Genomic DNA, 26,532 nt, shown 5'->3' on the forward strand with positions numbered 1-26,532 from the left:
AGGATCAGACAAAGACATGATAAAGGGAAAGTACAAGAAGCCACTTCAGAAAAAACACAAAACTGATCACCATTATTAGTGGTCATACAAACCACTTGCAGTGGTCACACACCCCCCACTTGACAATATTCTGAAAGCTCTGAATGAAACCATTCTATAAAAAGCCATGCATGAGCCTCTCTTTAATTTTTGTTTCAGGATGGTTTCATGGCTTATTTTTCTCCATGTATTCAAAGTATTGGGGTCAAGTGTTGACTTTATCATTTAAATTTCCATTGATGCCTTTGTTAAAAACTGAATCCGAAGAAACTAAAGAAAGGACTCCGAAAAAAGAAGAGAAAAAAGATATGCTATAGCATCCATTTTTTTCCCCATTTTATGAAGTGGGTTTCACAATATTATGAGTCTCACTCCATGTGGGCAAATTAAGAAAAAAATAAGTTGAGAAAAGAATGTAGTTCTTCTTAAGAATTGTGGATCAAATATAATTATCATAATATAGATAAGTGATTGTCTATCATAAGATATTTTCTTAAGTTGTATCGAGGCGTTTTGAGATAAAACCCACACCGGCCTGGATGGATCAATTGGGCTTGCTATCACCCATGTTGGACTTAGGTGGTAAATTAAGTAGGGGACAACATTGGTGCAACCTGAGAGAGCCTGGTTGGATTGGGATGCATGCCCGTGATCATTATTCAAGCTGGAGCCGGCACATGGTCAATGTCAGACTCAATTGCCCAATAGGTAGGTGTAGCAAGCTAGGCAGAACAAACTCAAGAAAATACTTATTTCCCTAAATTGCACCGAGGCCTTTTGAGGGGACGAAATACATGGGACTCCAACAGTTCTAAAGCATTTCTCATTATGTAGTCATATGGTTGATGAATAATGCATTAGGGTTTAGACTGCTGAAGCCCCTAATAAGTTTGTTGAATACTCCCAGAGTCAATTATATACATGAATGATACACCACATTTTTAACTTTAATCGGATTCTCTAAAAATCTGTTTTGTAAGTTTGTCTCTGGTATTTCTAAGAATTCACTTTCTGAGATGTGTGCACCATTCAATCTTTAGGATAGTTTCCTATCAAAAAACAAAGAAGAAATTTTTAGGATAATTTGAAAGGATTAAAGGGCCTATACTAGATTACTTGCCTTGATGCTGAAGTACATTCACACCCTAAGATTTACATTTTTTCTTGTATGAAAATTCAGAATCTGGCTATGAACTCAGACAGACAATGGAGATGCGACTGTACTCCAAAAGGTTGAGAATGGGGGTTGGAGATTTCAAACTCGAGACTCCCGTACAGAGTTTTGATACCATGTTAGATAACCATTAGACCAAAAAAACTTAAGTTGTTAGTAAATAAATTAACAATATATATCGTGTTAACAACTACTTCAAGAAAAACACAAACTATGCCTTCGTTATTAAGTGGTTACGCAAACCACTGACAATATTCTGAAACAATATTCTGAAAGCTCTTAAAAAAAACAAAAAACAAAAAACAAAAACCCATTCTATAAAGAGCAATATATGCATGAGCCTCAGTCTCAAACACCAAATTGCATCTCATGGCTCAAATTGCCAAGCTTGAGGCCCAAACAGAGATAAAATCGTCAGTAGATGAGTTCTATAGCTTCTTTAAGAGCAACATCGGTTCTTTGGTTCAGATGTTCCCTAAAATCTTCAAGAGCTTTGAAGTGGTAGGAGGAGGTGACATCAGAGCTGGCTCGGTTACTTGCTGGACATATGACCTTGGTAAGCTTATAATCATTAAGTTTGAAATTTTTTTATTTTCTTCGGAAATCTTGTTCTCATGTCAGTAATTTTGTTTTGTTACATGTCAAAATTATCTATATTGGATTACAAGATCATGAATGACTTTTTCACAAATACAGTTATTCAAATCCTGTACATTGGAAGGGTACTAGTACCACGAGGCTAAATGGTAGCCATCAATCAATAGTTGAATGTTTCAAATACTGATTATTCAACAATCTAAACTCCACTGTTAAAAAGTGAACTCGTCAAATTCAACGGTTAAACAAGTATTTGTATGACATTTAAATTCGTATTATATTTTTTTTTCCGAAGAAATTGTATGTCTCCCACTTATGTTTTACCTTCTAACTTGTTACAGGAGGGGGAGCAATTACATCAAAAGTCAAAATCCTAACGGATGATGAGAATAAGTCAATGAGCTTCGTTGTCCTTGAAGGAGATATATTGAAGATCTACAAGAGTTTCAAGGCAAAACTTGAAACAATAAAAGCAGGCAATGGTGGCAGCATAGCGAAATGGACATTGGAGTTTGAGAAGGCAAATGAAAATGCACCGGATCCAAAACTCTATGCCGACCTAACAATTAAAGTGTCCACAGGCCTTGATGCTCACATTAGCAGGACTTAATATGATAACTTGTAATACAAACTTTAAATCTCTGTAATAATAAAGAACGGTGACATTTCAATGAGAGCCTAATTTGATCATGTGCAACCATTAAATCAGATACCAACGACTAGATGAACAATGAATGAGAGTGGATAAAATGCCTCTCAACTGTCCATATTTGATCCAAATGGTAGAAATGCAAATCCCAAGTTAAGTTTTTAACTAAAATCACCATTAAATCCTCTCCACAATAAGGATTACATAAAGTGTGAGAGTTCATGACCTCATGCAAAATAACCAAAATATCCCTTTTTCACATCTGTCTAGAACTGCCATGTAATTTAAATCCCATTTAGTTAGCGGATTTGGAGCATGAAAATGAGTATGAGATTCCATTCTCATGTTTGGTAAGCACATTCATAGAAATGTGTTATATTTTACATAGGAATAAGATACCCATAAAGGGACAATTTAAAATCTTTAGCCTCCTTGAGTTTGCTATTCAATAATGTTAATTGTCTCACCTTTTTTTTTTTTTTTTTTTCTCAATATTTGTATTTCACCTTATAATGCTAATTGTCCCACATTTTTTCTCTTTTCAATATTTGTATTTCACCTTATATGTTATTATTTTACTGAACATACAGGTTATTTCTGTATGAAATTATGATATAAAAATATAATAAATATACTATTACTGCTAGGCTGTTAGCTATTCTCATCACTTGAAAAAGCATTTACTCATTACATGAGGTTATTATTGAGAGTACTTCGCATTACCTTCCCTGTAAGTCTATAACATAGTAAATGAAGTTAATATTGGAAAACAAGTTGCAGCAAAAATAGAAATGGTAATCGTTTCATTGTTACCATTCCCAACATTTTCAAACACAATAATAAAAATTATTCATTCTCATCCGTAATCCCCCAAAAATATGGGTAAGACATTCCCAAAGAACACATTCTACAAATCAATCGGAGACTAACTGTTAAAAAAAGTGGACAAAACTACAAATTTGAACTCAATGACAAACTAAACCATAAAGATTTGATTGAAATTTTCTGATGACACAGTCTGGCGCACACATTACACTAATGCATGCCCCGAGGAAAGTTCTAAAAATAGTACGATTCAGGAAATTTATCACTCCATGATTCAGGAATTTTAACAATACTTGTTGCTCAAAGAAGACTAATACGACCCATGGGAGGTCAGATTACAAAAAAATCTGTACGCAAGAATTAAAGAGCTGACAAAGCAATTGGAATGCCTAAAAGGGCTGTGGGATAGTTAAAAACATTTTTAATACCATTTGGCAGAAAAAGATAAAAAATGTATTTGGTTTATAAAAGCACCTTCTAAGTGCTTCCTCAGGAACCACTTTAATGTGCTTCTTCCAAAAGAAGCTACAGAACAAAAATACTTTCTACATAAGCACTCACAAACAGACCCTACACAAAGTCTTCCACACCTTAAAAACAACCAGCAAGCAATCATAAGTCATAAGACTCATATCTTAAATATATAAAATAAAACAAGAAACTATTTGAGCAATGCCTTCCATCACTTGCATATATCTAAACAAAAATTTTAAAGATTTAAACAATATCCAACTACAAACTGGAAACTTAGTAACATATCCTTGGCCTAAAAGTTTCTAATGAGGATAAGAGGTTTTGATGCAGGCAAACCACCATATGAAAATCTCTTAGTCAAAGAGGCTGAAGCCCATATCCTGCAGTAAAGATAATTTAACAAGTCAACCGCTATAAACATTCAAAACAACAATGTAATTAGAAACATGCAAGTTATACAAATAAAGAAGCAATCTAGATACAAACTATGGCTGCATTATAACAGAACTTACATCATCAGACTCTTCCTTCTCTTCTACTTTCTCTTCCTTCTTCTGCTCGGCGGCAGCAGGAGCTGCAGCACCAGCACCAGCTGCAGGTGCGGAAAGTGCAACTGCACCACCACCGGAAGGAACAGATGCCAACTTCTCCCTTCCAGAAGCAATTAGTTCTGTAATATCTTTTCCCTTGACTTCAGACAATAACAACTCAATCCTATCACCATCAGCCTCAGCTCCAACTGTACATAAACAAGCAATTTATTTATCATATGCATGTCAAAAATGTTACAGCAACAAACAATTATAAACAACTCTTGCTTTCAAGTATTTAGTAACATGGATAGCCCAGTGTTAAGCATATTTCTTATTTTATTTTTTTAAATCATAATTTTTATGCAAGCATTTCTTTGCCAAGACTTCTCATAAAATGTGAAATGTATCATATCTGGCGTTCTTTCCTTCATTACTTGTAGAAACAGGAAACACGTACGACATGTATAAAAGCTTCATTTCCAAATAATAAATGATAAATATGCCAATAAACCATCTTCATTTAGATGAGACAGAAATTCAACTATGAATAGCCATATATATTGTTAATTGCCAAAATGCCAGGCCAAGATAAAGTTACTATGCACAAATGGAAGGAAAGAGCATTATATAAGACCAAAAAAATGCGTCCAAGATTGTTTTAACATTATCTAAATCAAATGATTATTTTGATCCACGAGAGGGGGAAGACAAGACTCAAACTGTTGTCATGGGTGTGGGGATAAAGTTCTCTACAACTGGAACAAGAAACCTCTGCATCTAAAACAGATAACTAAACCAATTCAAGCTAATGGCATTGATAACTTGATTAAGAAGTTAAGATATATACAAAACCCCTAAATAGACTTTACTTATATTCACTGCACGCTATTAAAATCACAAAGCAATTACAAAAATCAAAACTAGGTCAAACCCACATATGGCCATCCAAATTTAAACATGAAAAATTGAATAAAACAATAAAATTATAAAATTTTGAGTCATACGAATGCTTTGAAGGTTTTTAAAAATAAAATTACCTGATCCGAGAATTTTCTTCAAATCATCACATGAGGGACTGGTGTTCCCTCCCAAAACAGCCAGCAAATATGCAGCAACTACCTTCATCTCTGCCAAAGCAAAAGAAATCACAATGAATCAAACATATAAGAGGGGAACTTAAGATGTGCACTAGAAGCAAAGGTTGGATTGGAGGTGGATAGAGCTTTGACTCCCAAGGTTTTCAGACTACACTCAGCCAAACATATTTGGCCCAATAATGAACGAAGAATGTGAGATCATGAGATAGTGTGTTGACCGAAAAACCATCCGAGCACCCAGAACAAACTAAGCAAAGGATAATACTGGAATCCAATCATCTCTCACAACACCATATTCTCAGCTCACAATCAGGCCCAAAACCATGAAAAGTATCTATATATAAGCCTCACATTTAGCAGTTTTCACTAACAAAAGCCGGACATTCAAGTTAAAAATGAGAATTCACATATAGCGCTCCCAACAATTTTACTTTATAAAAAAATGCCAAAATACAAAAACCACAATTTGTTTATACGAACATCAGTAAGCTTATGATGATCAGCTAATAGTAATATTTTGATCAATTGCTACGTATCGTGAGCTTCAGTGGCCTTTAAATCTAAAGAAGATATAAAAAAATAAAAAATAAAAAAAGCTGTACGACCCAAAATTTAAAAATAGGGTTAAATCGGATTAGACTGAAAATGTCCACCAAATTTGTCTCAATTTACCTCACCAACCAAAGTTCAAAAATGGGTCGTGGATTCTATGGAGATTTTGAGAATCTGAAGCTCAGATAGGAACTGATACTACAATACAAAATCATGAACTAAAAGTACTCAGATTCAATCCACTACATGATCCACTGAAGAGGAGAATAAATGGAAATAGTAGGATATGAAGAGAGAGAGAGAGAGGAGTGAGTTTGAAGAGAACTTACCGTCTATAAATGGATAAAGAGAGCTTGGGTAGCAGAGCTTCAATGGAGGATGAGAGGAGTGGTGACTGGATGTGTCGATGTGAGAGAATGGCGGCAGAAAGAGAAGGTTCGAGAGGAAATAACAGCGAGCGAGACTTGGGTTAGGGTTAGGGCTCCTGCAAATCCACTTTTTTCTTTGTCGTTTAAGCGGAAATTTATTGTCGTTTGATCTGACCCACATCCGATTTGGGTTTCAACTTTTGTCAACCCGACCCAAACTTGATTTGCGTTTCTAGAGTCTCCGCACTTCCACTACGGAGTAGAAGTGCCACGGAACAACACAAATGAGCTGATTTTACACCTTTACTTTGAACAATTATTGAAATAAAATTTAGGATACATAGTGCTTCATAGAGCTTCAGGTGCGAATGTATGTACCATTGCCAAGTACTTGATAAGGGATGTTGAGTGCTCTACACTGTTTTTCTAAAATAGTTGGTAGTTTTTTGTAAGGATTGGTCCAAAATTTTTGTGTTAAAATTTAACATAAAGTTGACAAAATTCAGTTTTCCAAAATTTACATTACCAAATATATGACAAGACGAAACAAGTGCAAACATTCGCACTTGAAGTGACTAACATAGTGATTATCTATATAAAAATTATTCAAATATAAAATGTTTTTGGAAGAAATTGTGTTTTCCAACTTATGTTTTACTGTCTAACTTAGTATAGGAGGGGGAGCAATTACATCAAAAGTTAAAATCCTAACGGATGCTGAGAATAATTCAATGAGCTTCATTGTCCTTGAAGGAAATATATTGAAGATAAGGGTTTCAAGGCAAAACTTGAAACTATAAAAGCAGGCAATGGTGGCTGCATAGCTAAATGGACATTGGAGTTTGAGAAGGCAAATGGAAATACACCAGATCCAAAACTCTATGCGGATCGTACAATCGAACTGTCCAAAGGCCTTGATGCTCACATTAGCAGGACTTAATATGATAACTCTTTTTCTGTAATACAAACTTTAAATCTCTGTATTAAGATAGAACGGTGACGTTTCAATGAGAACATAATTTGATCATTTGTAACCATTGATCATTTGGTATAAAACATCCATCAAGGGAGAATTTGAAAACGTTAGCGCCCATAAGAAAGCATTTACTTATTACATGAGGTTTTTATTTGGAGTACTTATTACCGCATTACCTTCACTATAAATTAAAAATATTATTTTAAACATAGTAATTAGTAAATGAAGTTTGGAAAACAAGTTGCGGCAAAAAAAAATTATTGGAAAACAAATTTCAAATTCAATTACTGCACAAACCAAAAATTGAAATGGTAATAATTTTATTATTAACATTCCCAACATTTTCGAATACAATATTACAAATTATTCATTTTCATCCCCCTAAAATATGGATATGACATTCCCAAAAGAACACATTATACAAATCAATCGGAGCCTAACTGTTAAAAAAAGTTGACAAAATTAAAAATTTGAACTCAATGACAAATTAAACCATAAAGATTTGATTGAAATTTTCTGATGACACAATATGACGCACACACAACACTAATGCATACCCCGAGGATCAGGGTCTAAAAAATAGAATGCAGGATTCAGGAAATTTATAAACTAGATCGATATAAAGACTAATACGACCCATGGGAAGTCAGATTACAAACACATCTGTACGCAACAATTAAAGGTCTCCTTGACAAAGCAATTGGAATGACTAAAAGAGCTTCGGGATAGTTAAAAACATTTTTAAAACCATTTGGCAGAAAAAAGATAAAAAGTGTTTATGGACTAAAATTTTTTAATGTGCTTCTTGCAAAAGTGCTAGAAAAACCCTACAGAACAAAAATGCTTTCTACATAAGCACTCCCAAACAGACCTTAAACAAACTCTTCCACACAATAAAAACCACTAGCAAGCAACCATAAGTCATAAGACCTCATAACTTGAATATATAAAATAAAACAAAAATATTTAAGCAATGCCTTTCATCACTTGCATATATCTAAACAAAAATTGTAATGATTTAAACAAAATCAAACTACAAACTGGAAACTTAATAACATATCCTTGGCCTAAAAGTTTCTAATGAAGATAAGGGGTTTTGATGCAGGCAACTTAGTCAAAGAGGCTGAAGCCCATATCCTGCAGCAAAGATAATTTAACAAGTTAACGGCTATAAACATTCAAATCGACAATGTAATTAGAAACATGCAAGCTATACAAAAAAAGAAGCAGTCTAGATACAAACTATGGCGCATTATGACAGAACTTACATCATCAGACTCTTCCTTCTCTTCTACTTTCTCTTCCTTCTTCTGCTCAGCAGCAGCAGGAGCTGCAGCACCACCGCCAGCACCAGCTGCAGGTGCGGAAAGTGCAACTGCACCACCACCAGAAGGAACAGATGCCAACTTCTCCCTTCCAGATGCAATTAGCTCTGTAATATCTTTTCCCTTGACTTCAGACAATAGCAACTCAATCCTATCACCATCAGCCTCAGCTCCAACTGTACATAAACAAGCAATTTAAATATCATATGCGTGTGCAAAAATGTTATAGCAACAAATAATTATAAACAACTCTTGCTTTCAAGTATTTAGTAAAATGGATAACCCAGTGTCAAGCATATTTCTTTATTTTTTTATTTTTAAAAGCATATTTTTTATGCAAGCATTTCTTTGCCAAGACTTCTCATAAAATATGAAATGTATCATATCTGGCATTCTTTCGTTCATTACTTGTAGAAACAGGAAACATGTACGACATGTATAAAAGCTTCATTTCCAAATAATAAAAGATAAATATGCCAATAAACCATCTTCATTTAGATGAGACAGAAATTAAACTTTGAACAGTCATATATATTGTTAATTGCCAAAATGCCAGCCCAAGATAAAATTACTATGCACCAACAGAAGGAAAGAGCATTATATATGACAAAAAAAAAAGCGTCCAAGACATTATCCAAAACAAATGATTATTTTGATCCATGAGAGGGGGAAGACAAGACTCGATCTCTTGTCATGGGTGCAGGGTTAAAGTTCTCTAATACTGGAACAAGAAACCTCTACATCTAAAACAGATAACTAAACGAATTCAAGCTAATGGCATTGAAAACTTGATTAAGAAGTTAAAATATATACAAAACCCCTAAATAGACTTTACTTATATTACTGCACGCTATTAAAATCACAAAGCAATTAAAAAAATCAAAATCAGGTCAAACCCACATATTGCCATCCAAATTTAAGCATGAAAAATTGAATTAAAACAATAAATTATAAAATTTTGAGTCATACAAATGCTTTGAAGGATTTTTAAAATAAAATTACCTGATCCGAGAATTTTCTTCAAATCATCACCTGAGGGACTGGTGTTCCCTCCCAAAACAGCCAGCAAATATGCAGCAACTACCTTCATCTCTGCCCAAACAAAAGAAATCACAATGAATCAACTACATATAAGAGGGGAAAGTACTTAAGATATTCATTAGAAGCGAAGGTTGGATTGGAGGTTGATAGAGATTTTGACTCCCAAGGTTTTCAGACTCTACACTCAGCCAAGCATATTTGGCCCGAAAATGAACGAAGATGGTGAGATCACGAGATAGTGTGTTGACCGAAAATCCATCCGAGTACCCAGAACAAGCAAGGCGATGTATAATACTGGAATCCAATCATCTCTCACAACACCACATTCTCAGCTCACAATCAAACCCAAAAACATGAAAAGTATCTATATATAATCCTCACATTTAGCAGTTTTCACTAACTAAATTCGGGCATTCAAGTTTAAAATGGAAATTCACATTTAGTGCTCCCAACAATTTTACTTTATGAAAAAAAAAATGCCAAGATACAAAAGCCACAATTAGTTTATATGAACATCAGTAAGCTTCAGATGATCGTCTAATAGTAATATTTCAATCAATTGCTACGTACCATGAGCTTAAGTGGCCTTTTTTTTTTTTGACAATTGAGCTTAAGTGGCCTTTAAATAATTAAATGTAAGGAAGATATGATAAAACTGTACGACCAAAAATTTAAAACCAGGGTTCAATTGGATTAGACTGAAAATGTCCACCAAATTTGTCTCAATCTACCTCACCAACCAAAGTACAAAAATGGGTCATGGATTCTTTGGAGATTATGAGAATCTGAAGCTCAGATAGGAACTGATACTACAATACACAGTTATGAACTAAAAGTATTCAGATTCAATCAACTAAAAAGGAAAATAAATTGAAATAATAGGATATGAAGAGAAAGAGAGAGAGAGTTTGAAGAAAACTTACCGTCTATAAATGGATAAAGAGAGCTCGGGTAGCAAAGCTTCAATGGAAGATGAGAGGCGTGATGACTGGATGTGTAGATGTGAGAGAGTGGCGGCAGAAAGAGAGGGTTCAAGAGGAAATAAGAGCGAGCGAGACTTGGGTTAGGGTTAGGGCTCCTGCAAATCCACTTTTTTCTTTGTCGTTTACGCTGAAATTTATTGTCGTTTGACCTCACCCACATCCGATTTGGGTTTCAACTTTTGTCAACCCGACCCAAACTTAATTTGGGTTTCTAGAGTCTCCCCACTCCCACTACGGAGTTGAAGTCCCAAACAGGACAACACAAATCAGCCCAGTTTACACTTTTACTTCGAACAAGGCAGTGTTATTCCGACCACCCTAAATTGCTGAGTTGACCACCCTATTTTAAAATTTCAACTTTACCCTTAAAATAAAAAATTTTAATTTTGTTCGTCGGTCATTCGACAGTTATCTACCGAAATATTTATAGTTATTCGACAGTTATCTGCTGAACATTGGTAAATTATTCGGTGGATAACTACCGAATGGAAATAAAAAAGGCATTCGACAGTTATCTGTCGAAATATTTATATTTATTTGATACTTATCTGCTGAATATTAGTGAATGTTTCGGTAGATGACCACCGAATGAATCTGGGTGATTTTATCATGTTTTTGCAATAAAAGATAAAATAGGAAAAAAATTAAAAAAAATATGTTAGGATGGTCAACTCAGCAGCTAAAGGTAGTCTCATAGCCTCACTCTTCGAACAATTATTGAAATAAAATTTAGTATACATAGTGATTCAAAGAGCTTCAGGTGCGTAAGTATAGAAGTCCCCAAAGGACAACACAAATCAGCTCATTTTACACCTTTACTTTGAACAATTTGAAATAAAATTTAGGATACATAGTGATTCATAGAGCTTCGGGTGAGAAAGTATGTACCATTATCAAGTGATCGATAAGGTATACCAAGCGCTCAATAAGAGACGCCAAAAAAACAGCCGATAGCTTCTTGAAACGATTGGCCCAAAATGCTTGTGTTAAAATTAACATATAAAATGACAAAATTTAACGCTCCATAAATTTACATTACCGAGTGTTTGACAAGATGTAATAAATGCAAATGTTTGCACCTGAAGTGGCCAGCATAGTAATTATCAATACAAAAATTATTTAAATATAAAAATTATAATTACATTAAATTGTAAATCATAATTATTTGTTATTTAAATTATTAAATTGATGAAGATTCTAAGTTTTCAATTTCTTGCTCGTAAAGTAAAAACACAATATAACAAATGTATAAACCCACACTTTAATAATTAATTGTCACATAACTAACATGTAAATATTGTGAGTAAGTAGATGTATACACTTGTTACATGTAAGTTTTTTACTTATCATTAAATATGAAATATTTACATGGCCCATATTATGTTAGCTAACATGTACTGGCATAACAAAATCATGAACTAGAAGATCACGAAATACACCTTTTAGTCTTTTTTCTGCACTAATGCATGCCCCGAGGATCAAGGTCTAAAAATAGTATGCATGATTCAGGAAATTCATCACTCCATATCTACAAGATCAATACTTGTTGCTCAAAGAAGACTAATACGACCCATGGGAGGTCAGATTACAAACACATCTGTACGCAAGAATTAAGGGTCTTCTTGACAAAGCAAATGGAATGCCTAAAAGAGCTTTGGGATAGTATTTGGCAAAAAAGATAAAAAGTGTTTTTGGCCTATAAAAGTACCTTCTAAGTGCTTCCTCAGGAACCACTTTGACTTCAAGGAAATTTTTAATGTGCTTCTTGCAAAAGAAGATACAGAACAAAATGCTTTCTACATAAGCACTCACAAAAAGACCCTACACTAACTCTTCCACACCAAAAAAACCACTAGCAAGCAACCATAAGTCATAAGACTCATAACTTAAATATATAAAATAAAATAAGAAAATATTTAAGCAATGCCTTTCATCACTTGCATATATCTAAACAAAAATTTTGGAGATTTAAACAATATCCAACAACAAACTGGAAACTTAATACCATATCCTTGGCCTAAAAGTTTCTAATAAGAGGTTTTGATGTAGGCTAACCACCATATGAAAATCTCTTAGTCAAAGAGGCTGAAGCCCATATCCTGCAGCGAGAAAATTTAACAAGTTAACGGCTATAAACATTCAACATGACAATTTAATTAGAAACATGCAAACTATACAAATAAAGAAGCAATCTAGATACAAACTATGGCTGCATTATAACAAAACTTACGTCATCAGACTCTTCCTTCTCTTCTACTTTCTCTTCCTTCTTCTGCTCGGCAGCAGCAGGAGCTGCAGCACCACCGCCAGCACCAGCTGCAGGTGCGGAAAGTGCAACTGCACCACCACCAGAAGGAACAGATGCCAACTTCTCCCTTCCAGATGCAATTAGCTCTGTAATATCTTTTCCCTTGACTTCAGACAATAGCAACTCAACCCTATCACCATCAGCCTCAGCTCCAACTGTACATAAACAAGCAATTTATTTATCACATGCATGTGCAAAAATGTTACAGCAACAAATAATTATAAACAACTCTTGCTTTCAAGTATTTAGTCACATGGATAACCCAGTGTTAAGCATATTTCTTTATTATTTAATTTTTTTTAAAGCATATTTTTTATGCAAGCAGTTCTTTGCCAAGACTTCTCATAAAATGCGAACTGTATCATATCTGGAGTTCTTTCCTTCATTACATGTAGAAACAGGAAACACATACGACATGTATAAAAGCTTCATTTCCAAATAATAAAAGATAAATATGCCAATAAACCATCTTCATTTAGATGAGACAGAAATTCAACTATGAACAGCCATATATATAGTTAATTGCCAAAATGACAGCCCAAGATAAAACTACAATGCACCAATAGATGGAAAGACCATTATATATGACCAAAAAATAGCGTCCAAGATTGTTCTAACATTATCCAAATCAAATGATTATTTAGATCCACGAGAGGGGGAAGACAAGACTCGAACTGTTGTCATGGGTGCGGGGTTAAAGTTCTCTACAACTGGAACAAGAAACCTCTACATATAAAACAGATAACTAAACCAATTGAAGCTAATGGCATTGAAAACTTGATTAAGAAGTTAAGATATATACAAAAGCCCTAAATAGACTTTACTTATATCACTGCAGGCTATAAAATCACAAAGCAATTAAAAAAATCAAAACCAGGTCAAACCCGCATATGGCCATCCAAATTTAAACATGAAAAATTGAATAAAAACAATAAAATTATAAAGTTTTTAGTCATACTAATGCTTTGAAGGAGTTTAAAAATAAAATTACCTGATCCGAGAATTTTCTTCAAATCATCACCTGAGGGACTGGTGTTCCCTCCCAAAACAGCCAGCAAATATGCAGCAACTACCTTCATCTCTGCCCAAGCAAAAGATATCACAATGAATCAACTACATATAAGAGGAAAGTACTTAAGATGTGCATTAGAAGCAAAGGTTGGATTGGAGGTTGATAGAGCTTTTGACTCCCAAGGTTTTCAGACACTCAGCCAAACATATTTGGCCCGATAATGAACGAAGAATGTGAGATCGTGAGATAGTGTGTTGACCGAAAAGCCATCCGAGCACCCAGAACAAACTAAGCAAAGGATAATACTGGAATCCAATCATCTCTCACAACACCGCATTCTCAGCTCACAATCAGGCCCAAAAACATGAAAAGTATCTATATATAATCCTCACATTTAGCAGTTTTCACTAACAAAAACCGGAAATTCAAGCTAAAAATGAGAATTCACATTTAGTGCTGCCAACAATTTTACTTTATAAAAAAAATGTCAAAATACAAAAACCACAATTTGTTTATATGAACATCAGTAAGCTTCTGATGATCAGCTAATAGTAATATTTTGATCAATAGCTACGTATCATGTGCTTAAGCGGGCTTTAAATCTAAGGAAGATATAAAAAAAACTGTACGACCCAAAATTTAATACCACGGTTCAATTGGATTAGACTAAAAAATGTCCACCAAATTTGTCTCAATCTACCTCACCAACCAAAGTTCACAAATGGGTCGTGGATTTTATGGAGATTTTGAGAATCTGAAGCTCAGATAGGAACTGATACTACAATTAAAAGTTATGAACTAAAAGTACTCAGATTCAATCCACTATATGATCCACTGAAGAGGAAAATAAATTGAAATAGTAGGATATGAAGAGAGAGAGAAAGAGAGAGGAGTGAGTTTGAAGAGAACTTACCGTCTATAAATGGATAAAGAGAGCTTGGGTAGCAAAGCTTCAATGGAGGATGAGAGGAGTGATGACTGGATGTGTCGATGTGAGAGAATGGCGGCAGAAAGAGAGGGTCCGAGAGGAAATAAGAGCGAGCGAGACTTGGGTTAGGGTTAGGGCTCCTGCAAATCCACTTTTTTCGTTGTCGTTAAAGCGGAAATTTATTGTTTTTTGACCTGACCCACGTCCTATTTGGGTTTCAAACTTTCAACTTTTGTCAATCCGACCCAAATTTGATTTGGGTTTCTAGAGTCTCCCCACTTCCACTTAGTGGTGGGTTCGGTTCGGTTACCGAACCGATTGGCCAGAACCGACTCTGGTGAAATGTCACAAAACGGAGTTGCCACCGTACCGCCGGCTGTCGGTTACCAACTGTTTCGATATCGGTTGGTTTCGGTTGAGAGAGAGAAAGAAAGGGACATAGAGAAAGAAGGAGAGAAAGGCAGAGGGCAACAAGAGTGGGAGACAGAGGTGACGTCGATGGGTGGAGGTGGTGCCGTAGTGGTGCTGGGTGGTGCTGGTTTCTAGGTTGGTGCTGGTTTCTAGGTTAGTGGTCGATGGTGGTGGAGGAAGTGGAGGTGATGGAGGTGGTGGTGCGTTTCTAGTGTCTGGAGATTGATCAAGAGAGTGAGAAAGGAGAGAATGAGGGAGAGAGAAAGGCAGAGGGCAACTAGAGTGGGAGAGAGAGGCGACGGTGATGGTTGGAGGTGGTGCAGCGAGCAGGCACACGGGAGAGAGAGACTTGCTGTGGAACTCGGCGCCGACGACGGATGGGAGGACAACGGTGTTGCAGCGAACACTGAGCAGACACACGACAGAAGAAGAAGGTATATCGGTATCCGACGGTTTGAGATTTCCACAACCGCTACCGATTGGCGTCGGATAGGTAGAGAACCGCCGCCGGCAGAATGGGTTGTCGCCACTTCGATTGATTGTCGGATTTTTTCGGTTGATTTTGCAGTTTCTTTCAGTTGTTCAATTGTTTTTCCCAGCCCTACTTTCATTATGGAGTAAAGTCCCACCAGACAACACTTTACACCTTTATTTGAACAATTATTGAAATAAAATTTAGGATATAGTGATTCAGGCCTTTAGAGCATCTCAAGTCCTTTTTCTATATTTTTCTTCGATTTGAGAATAATTTAGAGAAAAAAGTTAAATTTGGAGAAAGATTCTCCAATGCTAAAGATGAAATTTTCTCCATATCTTTTTTTTTTTTTTGGTTTGGGTTTTTAGTCATTTGATTATTGGAGATTTGAGGAGCCTCATCCATTTAATTTGATTTAGAGAAAATTTTAGAAAAATCTCAAATTTAGGAAGATTTTTGAGAATAGTTGGAGCTCTGTTTAATATCACTTTTCCCCAAATTTAAATTTGAGGGAATGTTTAAGGAAGAATTGAAGATGCTCTTACACTGTTTTTCTAAAATAGTCGGTAGCTTCTTGCGTCGAATGGCCAAAATTCTTGTGTTAAAATTTAGGGTTAATTTCAGTTCAATATAGTAATTTTGCTTCAAATTTCAATGAAAAGGAAGAGAAAAGAGAAAAAAATGATAGAAAGAGAAAGAGAGGAATAGAAGGATAAGTGAAGATAGAGAAGAGGGAATGTGGGGTTGCGTTGGCTGATGGGTTGGGCGGGGTAGGGAGGGGAGGTGCAGCAGCAGGGTGGGGAGGGCGGTGTGCTCAAAAAGCAGAGAAGAGACATAAGGAGAATAAAGAGAGAAATAGAGGAATAGAGGGATAGATGAATTTTTTTAATTAATTTTTTATGTTTTTATTTTATTTTTTCAATTTTAATTATTTTTTATGTCACGTGACTTGTTTTCAGACCACGTGACATCCAGTCAGCATTATGGGAATGCCACGTCATTTAACGGATCCCTTAGCGATCATATTGACGGAAGTATTAAATTACAACTAATTGGAAACATGAGATATGAAATTGCAAGATTGATTTTATACATGTGGTACTAAATTGAAATTTAAAGCAAACTTAGATACTGAACTGAAATTAACCCGTTAAAAATTTAACATAAAGTCGACAAAACTTAGTGCTTCAAAATTTTACATTACCGAATGCTTGACAAGACATAACAGGTGTAAACATTCGCATTTGAAGTGGCCAGGATAGTGATTATATACATAGAAATTATTCAAATATAAAAAATATAATTACACTAATTTGTAAATCATAATGATTTTTTATTCAATTAAAATCGATGAGGATTCCAAGTTTTCAATTTCTTGCTTTTAAAGTAAAAAAAACATTCTCTCGTTTTTTAAAATATTAGGGGTGAGATTTTTAACCGAGAAACCTACATAACCAATATACGGACAGAAATCAAACCGACGGTTATCGATATCAAACCGAGAGCTCGCCGAATTCACCAAGAGCTCACCGACTCAACAAGTGCTCACAGGCTTCCCCGAATGCTACTTTGTACCTCTATATATAGAGTCACTGCACTCAATTGCTCACCACTGCCCTGCAGGTTGCACATTCTCTTTCTTCCTTCCAAACACTATTTAGTTTTTTCCCCCAAATCTGCTGAGAAAAGGAAAAAGGAAAAGCCATGGCCAATCTACCACCAAGAAGAGGTTAGATCAGAGCTAACATTATTGAGGATTGGGCACAGACTCTTTGAACACTGTAGCAGTAGCAGGAGCAGGAGCATAAGCAACAAGAAGAGGAGGAGGAGGAAGAGTACGGTAGGCCCATCACCGATCGAGACCAATAGATTCAGTAACGGTTTCGAAAATGCTCATTCCAATGGTCATCAGTTTGGGCATATCGGTTCAGTTACCTAAAGAAGAATTGAATTCCTAAATTTCGCGCACAAAAAAACCCAAAAAAAAAAAAAAACTAACAAATGTCTACAGATTTAATCAACAAAGTTTAAAGTTTTTCATAACAAAATACTAAGTCTTGTTTGATACATATAATCCACATATAATTGGATTAGATAGGATAATTTTGGCTAAATTTATGTGTATTAAAGGAAAAACTTCTAACTTGAAAAAAGAATATGGACTAATCATAAGGAAAAACTTATCCCTTCTAATCCCCCAAAAAATGGTGGGATTAGTGGAGATAAGTTTCCCCTAATAGCTAATCTATTTTCTTCCTATCTTCTTATTTCAAGTTAAAAGACACTTTTTATTTTCTTTTTTGAACACACACGAATCTAGCCATATATCCTATCAAATCCAATCATATGCATCAAACGAAACCTAAAAGTATAATAACATAAAAATATTTAAGGATTAAGAGATACCTGATTTAATCAACCAATACTGAAAAAAGAGGGAAAAAAGTGAGCAAAAAAGATGAAGTTTCAGATCTAAATTGTGTATGTAACGAGTTAGAAACTAAAAAAGGGAAACTGGGATACTAGATCTACGAGTTCATCTGGAAACATGATTTATGATGTGCTGCTGAAGAACAATATTGAACAACTGGGATACTAGATCTAAATTGTGTATGTAACAAGAACCCAAGTTGTAAGATGAAAAGCACAGGGTATTGTGATCTTGCATTGTTTATCACTTCAATCCCTGGTTCTGTGTCATATCATGTAAAGTACTGTTAAGTTTGTGGCTCTGTGTTTTGTAGCTATAGTAATTGTGTTATATCAAACTAATTGAAAAACTCATGAAGATGTAGTTGTGCGGCAGATTCATCGAAATGAATCATACAAATAAGAACAGAAAGAGTTGAGAAAGGTACAAAAACACATTGTATAATTGCTGTACATAAACGTTATATTTTAAAACAAATCAAATATTTGCAGTACAGGTCTTCTTATTATGTCGTCCAACCGCACCACATCGGCCACATGTAATGGCTCTTGAAACTTCATCAACAGGTTTAATCGTTTTAGTCTTTGGGGTACCTCGAGGCTTCTTAGAAAGTGGAGGTAGAATAACAATATCTTTTGAGCCCTCATTCATTGCATTCTTCAGGTCCGGTATGGGAGAAATAAGAGTTGCATATGAACTTCTAAAGTAGCTTGACTTGAAGTAATCATCAATATATTCATAAATGCAGCCAGAATTTTTTTGAACAGCAATATGAGCATGAACACAAGGAAAGCCTTTCATTTGCCACTCGTGACAGGAGCAAAAATGATTATCCAAATCAACTATAACAGAATCTTCAGCATGCACCTCAAAGACAGAAGCACTAGAACGACTAACATTCCAATGCCTACCAACCATCAACATTTCGTTCAAAGTTCTCTCTATCTCAGGGCATAGAATAGAACACCATTGCTCCGCTTCACAACTCCTTTCAGCCATCATTACCATGAGTTTAATCCTGATGCCATCAACCATTTGACAGATAGGCAAAGCACATAGCTCCAAAATCCAAGAATAAAATGATCCAGAAACATCGTTACACATTTCACCATATCGATTGCCCTTAAAATAGGCATATGACCAATTTTCCTTAGGAAGATCTTCTAGAAAAGTCGTAACTGGAGCACCACCCTCATGTTTTAAATTTCTCATATTAAACTCAAAAGCAGCTTCCGTTGGAGCATAAGCACATTTCATAAAAAGATCAACAATTCGATCTCGGAAAAATTTACCATGTGTAGCAGGATATTTAGATAAAAGGTTCTGTTTCAAATGGTCCAAACAAAATGCATGATGGGATGTTGGAAATATGTTTGAAACAGCCTCAATCACACCTTTGTTATGATTAGATACGAATGTAATCGTCCTACCTTGTGGAGTCAAAACTTTAGCTAAATTTTCAAAGAACCAGCTCCAATTTTCCTTGTTTTCGGAATCCACAACAGCAAAAGCGAAGGGGAAAGATCCTAAGAATCAATAACATAACAAGACAATGGATGAGTAATCTGGTACTTCAAAGATATATATATATATATATATACATGTATGCAACTATGTATATATGTACCTCATAAACAATCGCATTATATCTTTAAACTGTCGACCAGTTTGATAACTACGTACTATAGAGTCTTTTTTCTGTTCTTCAAAGACATATACAGATCAACAATTCACAGTAATAGAAAATAAATAAGACTATACCTTGGTTTCCATTCTTCCCCATAGCACCAACTAGCTGCCCCTTATACCTACTTTTCAGTAAACTTGTATCTATGAACAACAGAGGTCTACACCATCGAAAGCCCTCAATGCAAGCACCAAAGCAAACAAACAATCTTTGAAAGCGAGAAGTCTTTGGATCACACTCTAAGACACAATGTGAACCCGGATTGGTTGACATTAAAGTATCAGTATACCAAACTAATTGTCTATAAGAGAAGGATTCATCACCATGAACCTCGTTCTTAGCCAATTCTTTCGCATGCCAGGCACTATGGTAAGAGATATCAAGACCGTAGGACTGCTTAAAATCCTTGACAATATCTATTGGTTTAATCAATGGTTTCTCACGGATTTTATCCACCAGAACAGAAGATATAATCTTTGTACTCATCATCTTACTTTTCTGCTCAGGGATAGCAGTCGTGCAAGTGTGAACGTTATTTAAAGTCTTTATATAGAAAAAACCATTCGCTCGACACAGGGAAGCATATACACGCCAATTACAACCATCTGAAATCTTGTTAAAACATTCAGCAGTAACACGGAACTTATCATTCTTTACATACACAAAACGGAATCCCATCTCCAACGCATACTTACACAACTTGTCACGAAATTCAGTTACACCCCCCTCAAACTTCTGACCTTCATGACTAATATATTCCCTCCAATCCTGAAACAAATGCACATTGCCTTCATGCAACCTGGAGTTCTCCAAATGTTCATTCTCTCCAATGGCACTACTTTCTAGCATGCATGACGAAGATGCTACATGATTAGACACTACATCATTTGATATTGCATGATTAGATGCTACATCATTTGATATTGCATGATCAGATGTTGCATGATTTGACGTTACATCATTTGATATTGCATGATCACGTGTTGCATGATTAGATGTTGCTTGATTAGATGCTGCATGATCACCATCCTCATTATTTGAACTCACAAGATCCTTCACTAGTATATCAACAAAACTGCTCTTCAACATTGATAAACACATTAGCATCAACCGCACATCCATGTCGGATTGCAGCAAACACCTAGGATGCTCAGGAAGAGAATATGTCAGCTCAAAACTCCATACTTTTGATTCCTTAAACCTTGAGCATATCTCTTTACAAATATCCGTATATTTACTATGTTCAAACAAGGGAATGAGGACAGTTACTCCATGATAACTACACCTTGCTATTCTAGCACTCTCCATTTGCCTATAAGTAAAAATGAACAAAATAAATTAATGATTAATAAGTCAGAAACCACCATTGTAACTACAATTAGGATAAATATGTGACACATATTGTAACTGACATACAGTAACATATCAAACTCCTCAACAAAATTAACAGGTAAAATAAAAAATAAAAAAAATACAAAATCAAACATAATGTAGTGAGTGCGACTGTCTTGCAGTTATACTACTCCCAAAACAATATAATGCAACAACTGTAATGAAGAGTGATCAACCAAACAAAAACAAAATTCTTATTACCTTGCCAAGGATTTGTATGAATTTGATCAACTACAAACTCCAAAATGAATGAAGGCTCTGAGATAGAGCTTCAAAACCAACACAAGTAATAGAAGAAAAGAAAACCCTTAATCCCAGAACTCAGTAAGCACAATCTGAATGAAAAAAGAAAATGATAAACTGAAAATCAAAATCTCATATGAATGAACCAAGCTCAAATCTCTGTAAATTCAACCGGAAGATCGAAAAAAAAAAAAAAAAAAACTTTGAAAAAAGAATCCCACAATTTGTGCTTTCCAAAATAGCAAACTTGCTGATAGATTATGGCTAATAAAAAATATCAATAATTGCCAAATCCGATTTTGACCAACACCAAAGAAGAATTTTAGGAAATTTTTGTTTTCGCAATTACTTTTAGCATGCACATAATTTTGAAATGTTTGCATTAATTATTAGACTCTTGTAAAACTCAAATCTTTTCGTTTTGAGTAAATTCCAGATTCTTCTGATTTTCTTCCTATTCCATTTTCTTTTATGGTAATCCAAATTGAGATTCTATTGTTTTAACGTGATTTTAACTTTATAATAAGATTATAAGGAGTAGATTTTGATAATATTGGAATAATAAAGAGTTTTCCCTTCATTTCATTCCTAGTCCGCTAGTATTCTTTGTAAATCAAGAAATTTACAGAAGGCCTTTACTCTTGCTATTGTCTATTGAGAATCAACATATCTTAAAGGTAGATTGTGTTTTAATTGCACTAAAATTACACATAATCTTTGTAAAGACACAAGAATGAGATGGGTGTTTTGTATCTCTATTTATAACTTTTGTGCTTTTAAAGGAGGGAAAAAGGCCAAAGCTTTATGCAGCTGTTGTGTGCTAGCTTTTTCAGGGTGATTTGACTGGAAAGGAATTTTAAAATTTTCGGAGGAAATTGTGGGGAGGTAGATTTCTTGTGAGATAAACTGCCCTTTTGGGCTTCAAGGTGGGCATCGCTTTCTAAGCTCGAGACATGCATTACATTTTCTTTTTATTTATGTGGATAAGCTGTTGTTTCCTAAGATTTTTGTGCTTTATGTAATATGTATTTTCTATATTAGTTTTGAGCAGCTAGCTGGTCCTTACATATTTTTATTGTACCTTCAGTGCACTGTTTATTCATGGTTGTACATTTTCACTTTATTTTATTTAACGATCAATTTTCTTTTCTGATAAAGAAAAAAAAAACTTGGCCACCATGGTTGGAATGGCCATTATCTGGCCATTGTTCCTGGCCAAGAAAGAAGTAGCAGATGGCGCCTCCTTTAAATTGCAAGAGGAGGCACCTCCGTTGTGCACGTTGTGCAGAGAGGAGTTGACCCACCAACTCTCCAAGTTTATTTTTTGATAGAAAAACTTCATTTCAAGACAAATCTCTTCTCTTTTACTCTTATTTCTCACTGGGAAACTACTTCTCTTCAAATAATTAACTTCCTTAAAATCTTTCTCAATAAGACTAACCAATACAGCAACAAGAAAATATAAATGAAAGCGCCCTGTACCCGTTTAAACCAAAATTCTCAACAACGCTACACTAAGATAACCCAACAATAAAATCCCAGACTTATACAGAAACTCAACATGAATTTCATGAAACCCAGAATTCAAAGCCAACAATTAAAATGAATAATAAAACAAAGAAGTGTTTGAAATTACCAAATGTAGGCCTCCCCTCCCCTCCTCGATACCCAATCAAAATGGCTGCACTTCAAGCTCAAACTAGTAAACCCAGTCAACTGCCTGCAAATAAAATAACCAAATAATCAGTAATTATTTTAATTTTTACATGTGTGGAAAGCCCATATCAATTGAAAATCAGGGGAACAAGAGCAAGAGACAGAGTCTGACATAGATACAGAGAGCAAGAGGAAGAGGGAGGGAAATTACTTACCCACTCTATATCTGTGATGGTTGTGTTGCGAGAGAGAGAGAGAGAGAGAGAGAGAGAGAGAGAGAGAGAGAGAGATATATATATATAGATGAGAGGTACGGGGTGAGCTCTGAAATTGAAAAAGAAAGAGGGAATGCTGCAGGAAGTTAGGATTCTAGCAACACAGATGATTTTAATAGTATTTCTTAGAAAAAATACTTTCCAAAATATTCGAGTCCAAAGTCCGACCCGTCCAAGTCCAGCGGGCCAGAACTCAACTTTCTCTAAACTTACTTTATATTTGGACAAATTATCATTATACGAACCAGGGGTGATACTCGGGTGGGTTGGGCGGGTTAGAAGGACAATCCAAGCTTTATACTTAGGGTTTGGGTTGAAATTTGGATATGATAGAATTTGAGTATTCAACTCAAAATTAATTGGTAATGGGTGAAGAGGTCCAAGACCTTATAAGTCGAAGACCCAAAATCAATTGATATGGGTGAAGCTCATATCAGGGGAACAAGAGCAAGAGACAGAGGTTGACATAGATACAGAGAGCAAGAGGAAGAGGGAGGGAAATCACTTACCCACTTTATCTGTGATGGTTGTGTTGAGAGAGAGAGAGAGAGAGAGAGAGAGAGAGGTACGGGGTGAGCTCTGAAATTGAAAAAGAAAGAGGGAATGCTGCAGGAAGTTAGGATTCTAGGAACACAAATGATTTTAATAGTATTTCTTAAAAAAAACTTTCCAAAATATTCAAGTCCAAAGTCCGACCCATCCAAGTCCAGTGGGCCAAAACTCAACTTTCTCTAGACTTACTTTATATTTGGACAAATTATCATTATACGAACCAGGGGTGATACTCGGGTGGGTTGGGCGGGTTAGAAGGACAATCCAAGCTCAACCATGCTTTATACTTAGGGTTTGGGTTGAAATTCGGATATGATAGAATTTGAGCGTTCAACTCAAAATTAATTGGTAATGGGTGAAGAGGTTCAAGACCTTATAAGTACATATGTTAAGCTTTACTTTTCCGATGTGAGACATTGCTTCACATTACTCTAAACAATCGGATTGAGAATTAGTGAACCCGACCTAAGCCAAGGCGAACTCATGTTACACTTGGGTTGCCCAATTTCCATAGAGTTTGACTCAACTTGCAAAAGAAAGGCATCAGTTGAACATGACAGTCACATATATATTTTACGGAAAATTTTAGCAAAAGGACTCCAAGTATACCTCATGTCTCTATTTAGGATATGAATTTCACTTTGTGTTAACTGAAGACTAAAACTTTTATTTTGTGTCAATTAAGGACTTTTTTTTTTTTTTTTTTTTTTTTTTTTTTCAGTTTTTATCTCAACTTTGACCTGACATTGGACCCACCAAATATAAAGTTATGCATCTCCTCTTTACAACCATATAAATATCACTCAAATTGGACCTCTACAACTCTATATAATCGGCCTCAAAGTAGGATATCCGAAACTATCTAATTTTTCAAATAAGCGAATAGATAACCGACCATTGGATTTAAGCCGAAACGATCTCAGCCATTCATACCAAAGATAATTCAAAAATTGTTCTGTTTTATTATATAGATTGAGTGGGCTTTTTGGTGGAGCTTTGTTAGGCTGCTAATGTAAAGTGGACCGGGCTTGACAGATCAACATGTTGGAAACAAAACTCAACCCAACTTCTACTGCCATTCTTAATTTGCCAATTTGGAATTATTATTTCCCTTTACATAATTATAATTCATATGGTTGTCACTTGATTTGGTTTTTACCAAATCGACCTCGACCAAATTTTTTTGTTTTAGTAAATTGATTTTCACATTTTGATCAAAATTGAAAAAAGTTAGTTTAATTTTGGTAAAAAAACAAAAGGTTTGATTTTACTGATTACCGAATAATTATTACCAAAAGATAGAATCGATTATTTTCGAAAAAAAACCGAAATATTTATTGAATTATAGAAACTTAATAATGCTTCTATGTATATTGCATATATATGTTTATATTTAAACATACATATATAAAGAGAGAGAGAGAGAGAGAGAGAGAGAGAGAGAGAGAGAGAGGCTGGGTTTGGAGAGAACATAATGACAAAGTTTGAGCTTTTACATGAGTATTTATTGTGAAGATTTTAATTAGTAGTTTGCTTCTATTTGTTTCAGTTGAATAATTCCTCTTTGTTAGGGAACTAGTAAGTGTTTGAACAAGTCTTTGTATTTAAACGCTTTTTTAGAAGAATCCCATGAAGTTAGGAGTTGTTAGTCATGGGTTTCATCTTTTTGTTATTTCAATGTTGTAAAGGCTTTATAAGCCAGTCTTTTCCTTATTCAATAAAAACAAAGGATTCTCCCTAATTATCTACTCTCAAAGCTAAAACACTTGTTGACTTAACATCTAGTATCAGAGCTTTCACACGGGGCCTGACCAACAAAGAAGCCGCAGTCTTCTAATTTATAGTAGCAAGTATCAATGGCAGCAGAGGGGAGTAACTTCGTGCAACCTGCAATTCCACGATTTGATGGCCATTATGACCATTGGAGCATGTTGATGGAGAATTTCTTGAGATCTAAAGAGTACTGGGGTCTAGTGGAGAGTGGGATCACACAATATCCTGAAAACATTGTCTTAACCGAGGTCCAACTCAAAGCTCTAAAAGAACTGAAGCTGAAAACCAAGAATTACCTGTTTCAAGCCATAGATCGAGCCATACTGGAGACTATCATGAAGAAAGACACATCAAAAGATATTTGGGATTTGATGAAGAAGAAGTATTAAGGCACAACTAGGGTCAAGCGTGCACAATTGCATGCTCTTTGTAAAGAGTTCGAGATGCTTCACATGAAGGTGGGAGAATCTGTCAATGACTATTTTGCAAGAACACTGTCAGTAGCCAACAAGATGCGAATCCATGGAGAGAATATGTGAGATGTGGTGGTCATTGAGAGGATTCTAAGATCGATGACACCTAAGTATGATTATGGTGCGCTCTATTAAAGAATCAAATGAGATAGATGATCTTTCAATTGATGAATTGCAAAGCAGTTTACTTGTGCATGAGCAAAGAATTAATGGCCATGTAATGGAGGAACAAGCTCTGAAAGTAAGTCAGGAGAATCACTCACCTGGGAGAAGAAGAGGCGAG

The 26,532-nt window shown here is 35.2% G+C and overlaps 5 protein-coding genes across 6 annotated transcripts; 1 reads left to right on the forward strand and 4 right to left on the reverse strand.

The window, feature by feature from the left end:
* Positions 1-1,578: 1,578 nt before the first annotated feature.
* Positions 1,579-2,500, forward strand: LOC147298999 (major latex protein 146-like). The gene is made up of 2 exons (XM_086228942.1): positions 1,579-1,769; positions 2,152-2,500. The coding sequence occupies exons 1-2, from the start codon at positions 1,583-1,585 to the stop codon at positions 2,418-2,420; spliced, it is 456 nt and encodes a 151-aa protein (XP_086085068.1). The 5' UTR covers positions 1,579-1,582; the 3' UTR covers positions 2,421-2,500.
* A 1,401-nt stretch (positions 2,501-3,901) lies between these two features.
* Positions 3,902-6,597, reverse strand: LOC147299000 (large ribosomal subunit protein P2B-like). Its single transcript, XM_086241680.1, has 4 exons — positions 6,270-6,597; positions 5,329-5,418; positions 4,271-4,497; positions 3,902-4,138 (listed from the first exon to the last, which is right to left on the reverse strand). The coding sequence occupies exons 1-4, from the start codon at positions 6,487-6,489 to the stop codon at positions 4,112-4,114; spliced, it is 564 nt and encodes a 187-aa protein (XP_086097806.1). The 5' UTR covers positions 6,490-6,597; the 3' UTR covers positions 3,902-4,111.
* Positions 6,598-8,203: 1,606 nt separating this feature from the next.
* On the reverse strand, positions 8,204-10,746 carry LOC147299001 (uncharacterized). The gene is made up of 4 exons (XM_086240085.1): positions 10,574-10,746; positions 9,612-9,701; positions 8,553-8,785; positions 8,204-8,421 (listed from the first exon to the last, which is right to left on the reverse strand). The coding sequence occupies exons 2-4, from the start codon at positions 9,697-9,699 to the stop codon at positions 8,395-8,397; spliced, it is 348 nt and encodes a 115-aa protein (XP_086096211.1). The 5' UTR covers positions 9,700-9,701; positions 10,574-10,746; the 3' UTR covers positions 8,204-8,394.
* Positions 10,747-12,501: 1,755 nt separating this feature from the next.
* LOC147299002 (uncharacterized) lies at positions 12,502-15,092 on the reverse strand. The gene is made up of 4 exons (XM_086239781.1): positions 14,867-15,092; positions 13,933-14,022; positions 12,864-13,096; positions 12,502-12,732 (listed from the first exon to the last, which is right to left on the reverse strand). The coding sequence occupies exons 2-4, from the start codon at positions 14,018-14,020 to the stop codon at positions 12,706-12,708; spliced, it is 348 nt and encodes a 115-aa protein (XP_086095907.1). The 5' UTR covers positions 14,021-14,022; positions 14,867-15,092; the 3' UTR covers positions 12,502-12,705.
* A 3,440-nt stretch (positions 15,093-18,532) lies between these two features.
* LOC147299003 (uncharacterized) lies at positions 18,533-23,497 on the reverse strand. 2 transcript variants are annotated; one of them, XM_086227328.1, is made up of 5 exons: positions 23,392-23,497; positions 23,157-23,240; positions 21,479-21,612; positions 19,960-21,197; positions 18,533-19,724 (listed from the first exon to the last, which is right to left on the reverse strand). In XM_086227328.1, exons 4-5 carry the CDS (start codon positions 21,191-21,193, stop codon positions 18,676-18,678), a joined length of 2,283 nt encoding a protein of 760 aa, XP_086083454.1. In that variant the 5' UTR covers positions 21,194-21,197; positions 21,479-21,612; positions 23,157-23,240; positions 23,392-23,497; the 3' UTR covers positions 18,533-18,675. The 2 variants fall into 2 exon arrangements, with proteins under 2 accessions (XP_086083454.1, XP_086113818.1); XM_086257692.1 differs by lacking the exon at positions 21,479-21,612.
* Positions 23,498-26,532: the final 3,035 nt, after the last annotated feature.

The sequence above is a fragment of the Dryas octopetala genome, chromosome 1, assembly GCF_963921425.1.
Source record: "Dryas octopetala chromosome 1, drDryOcto1.1, whole genome shotgun sequence".
Taxonomy (NCBI): Eukaryota; Viridiplantae; Streptophyta; class Magnoliopsida; order Rosales; family Rosaceae; genus Dryas; species Dryas octopetala.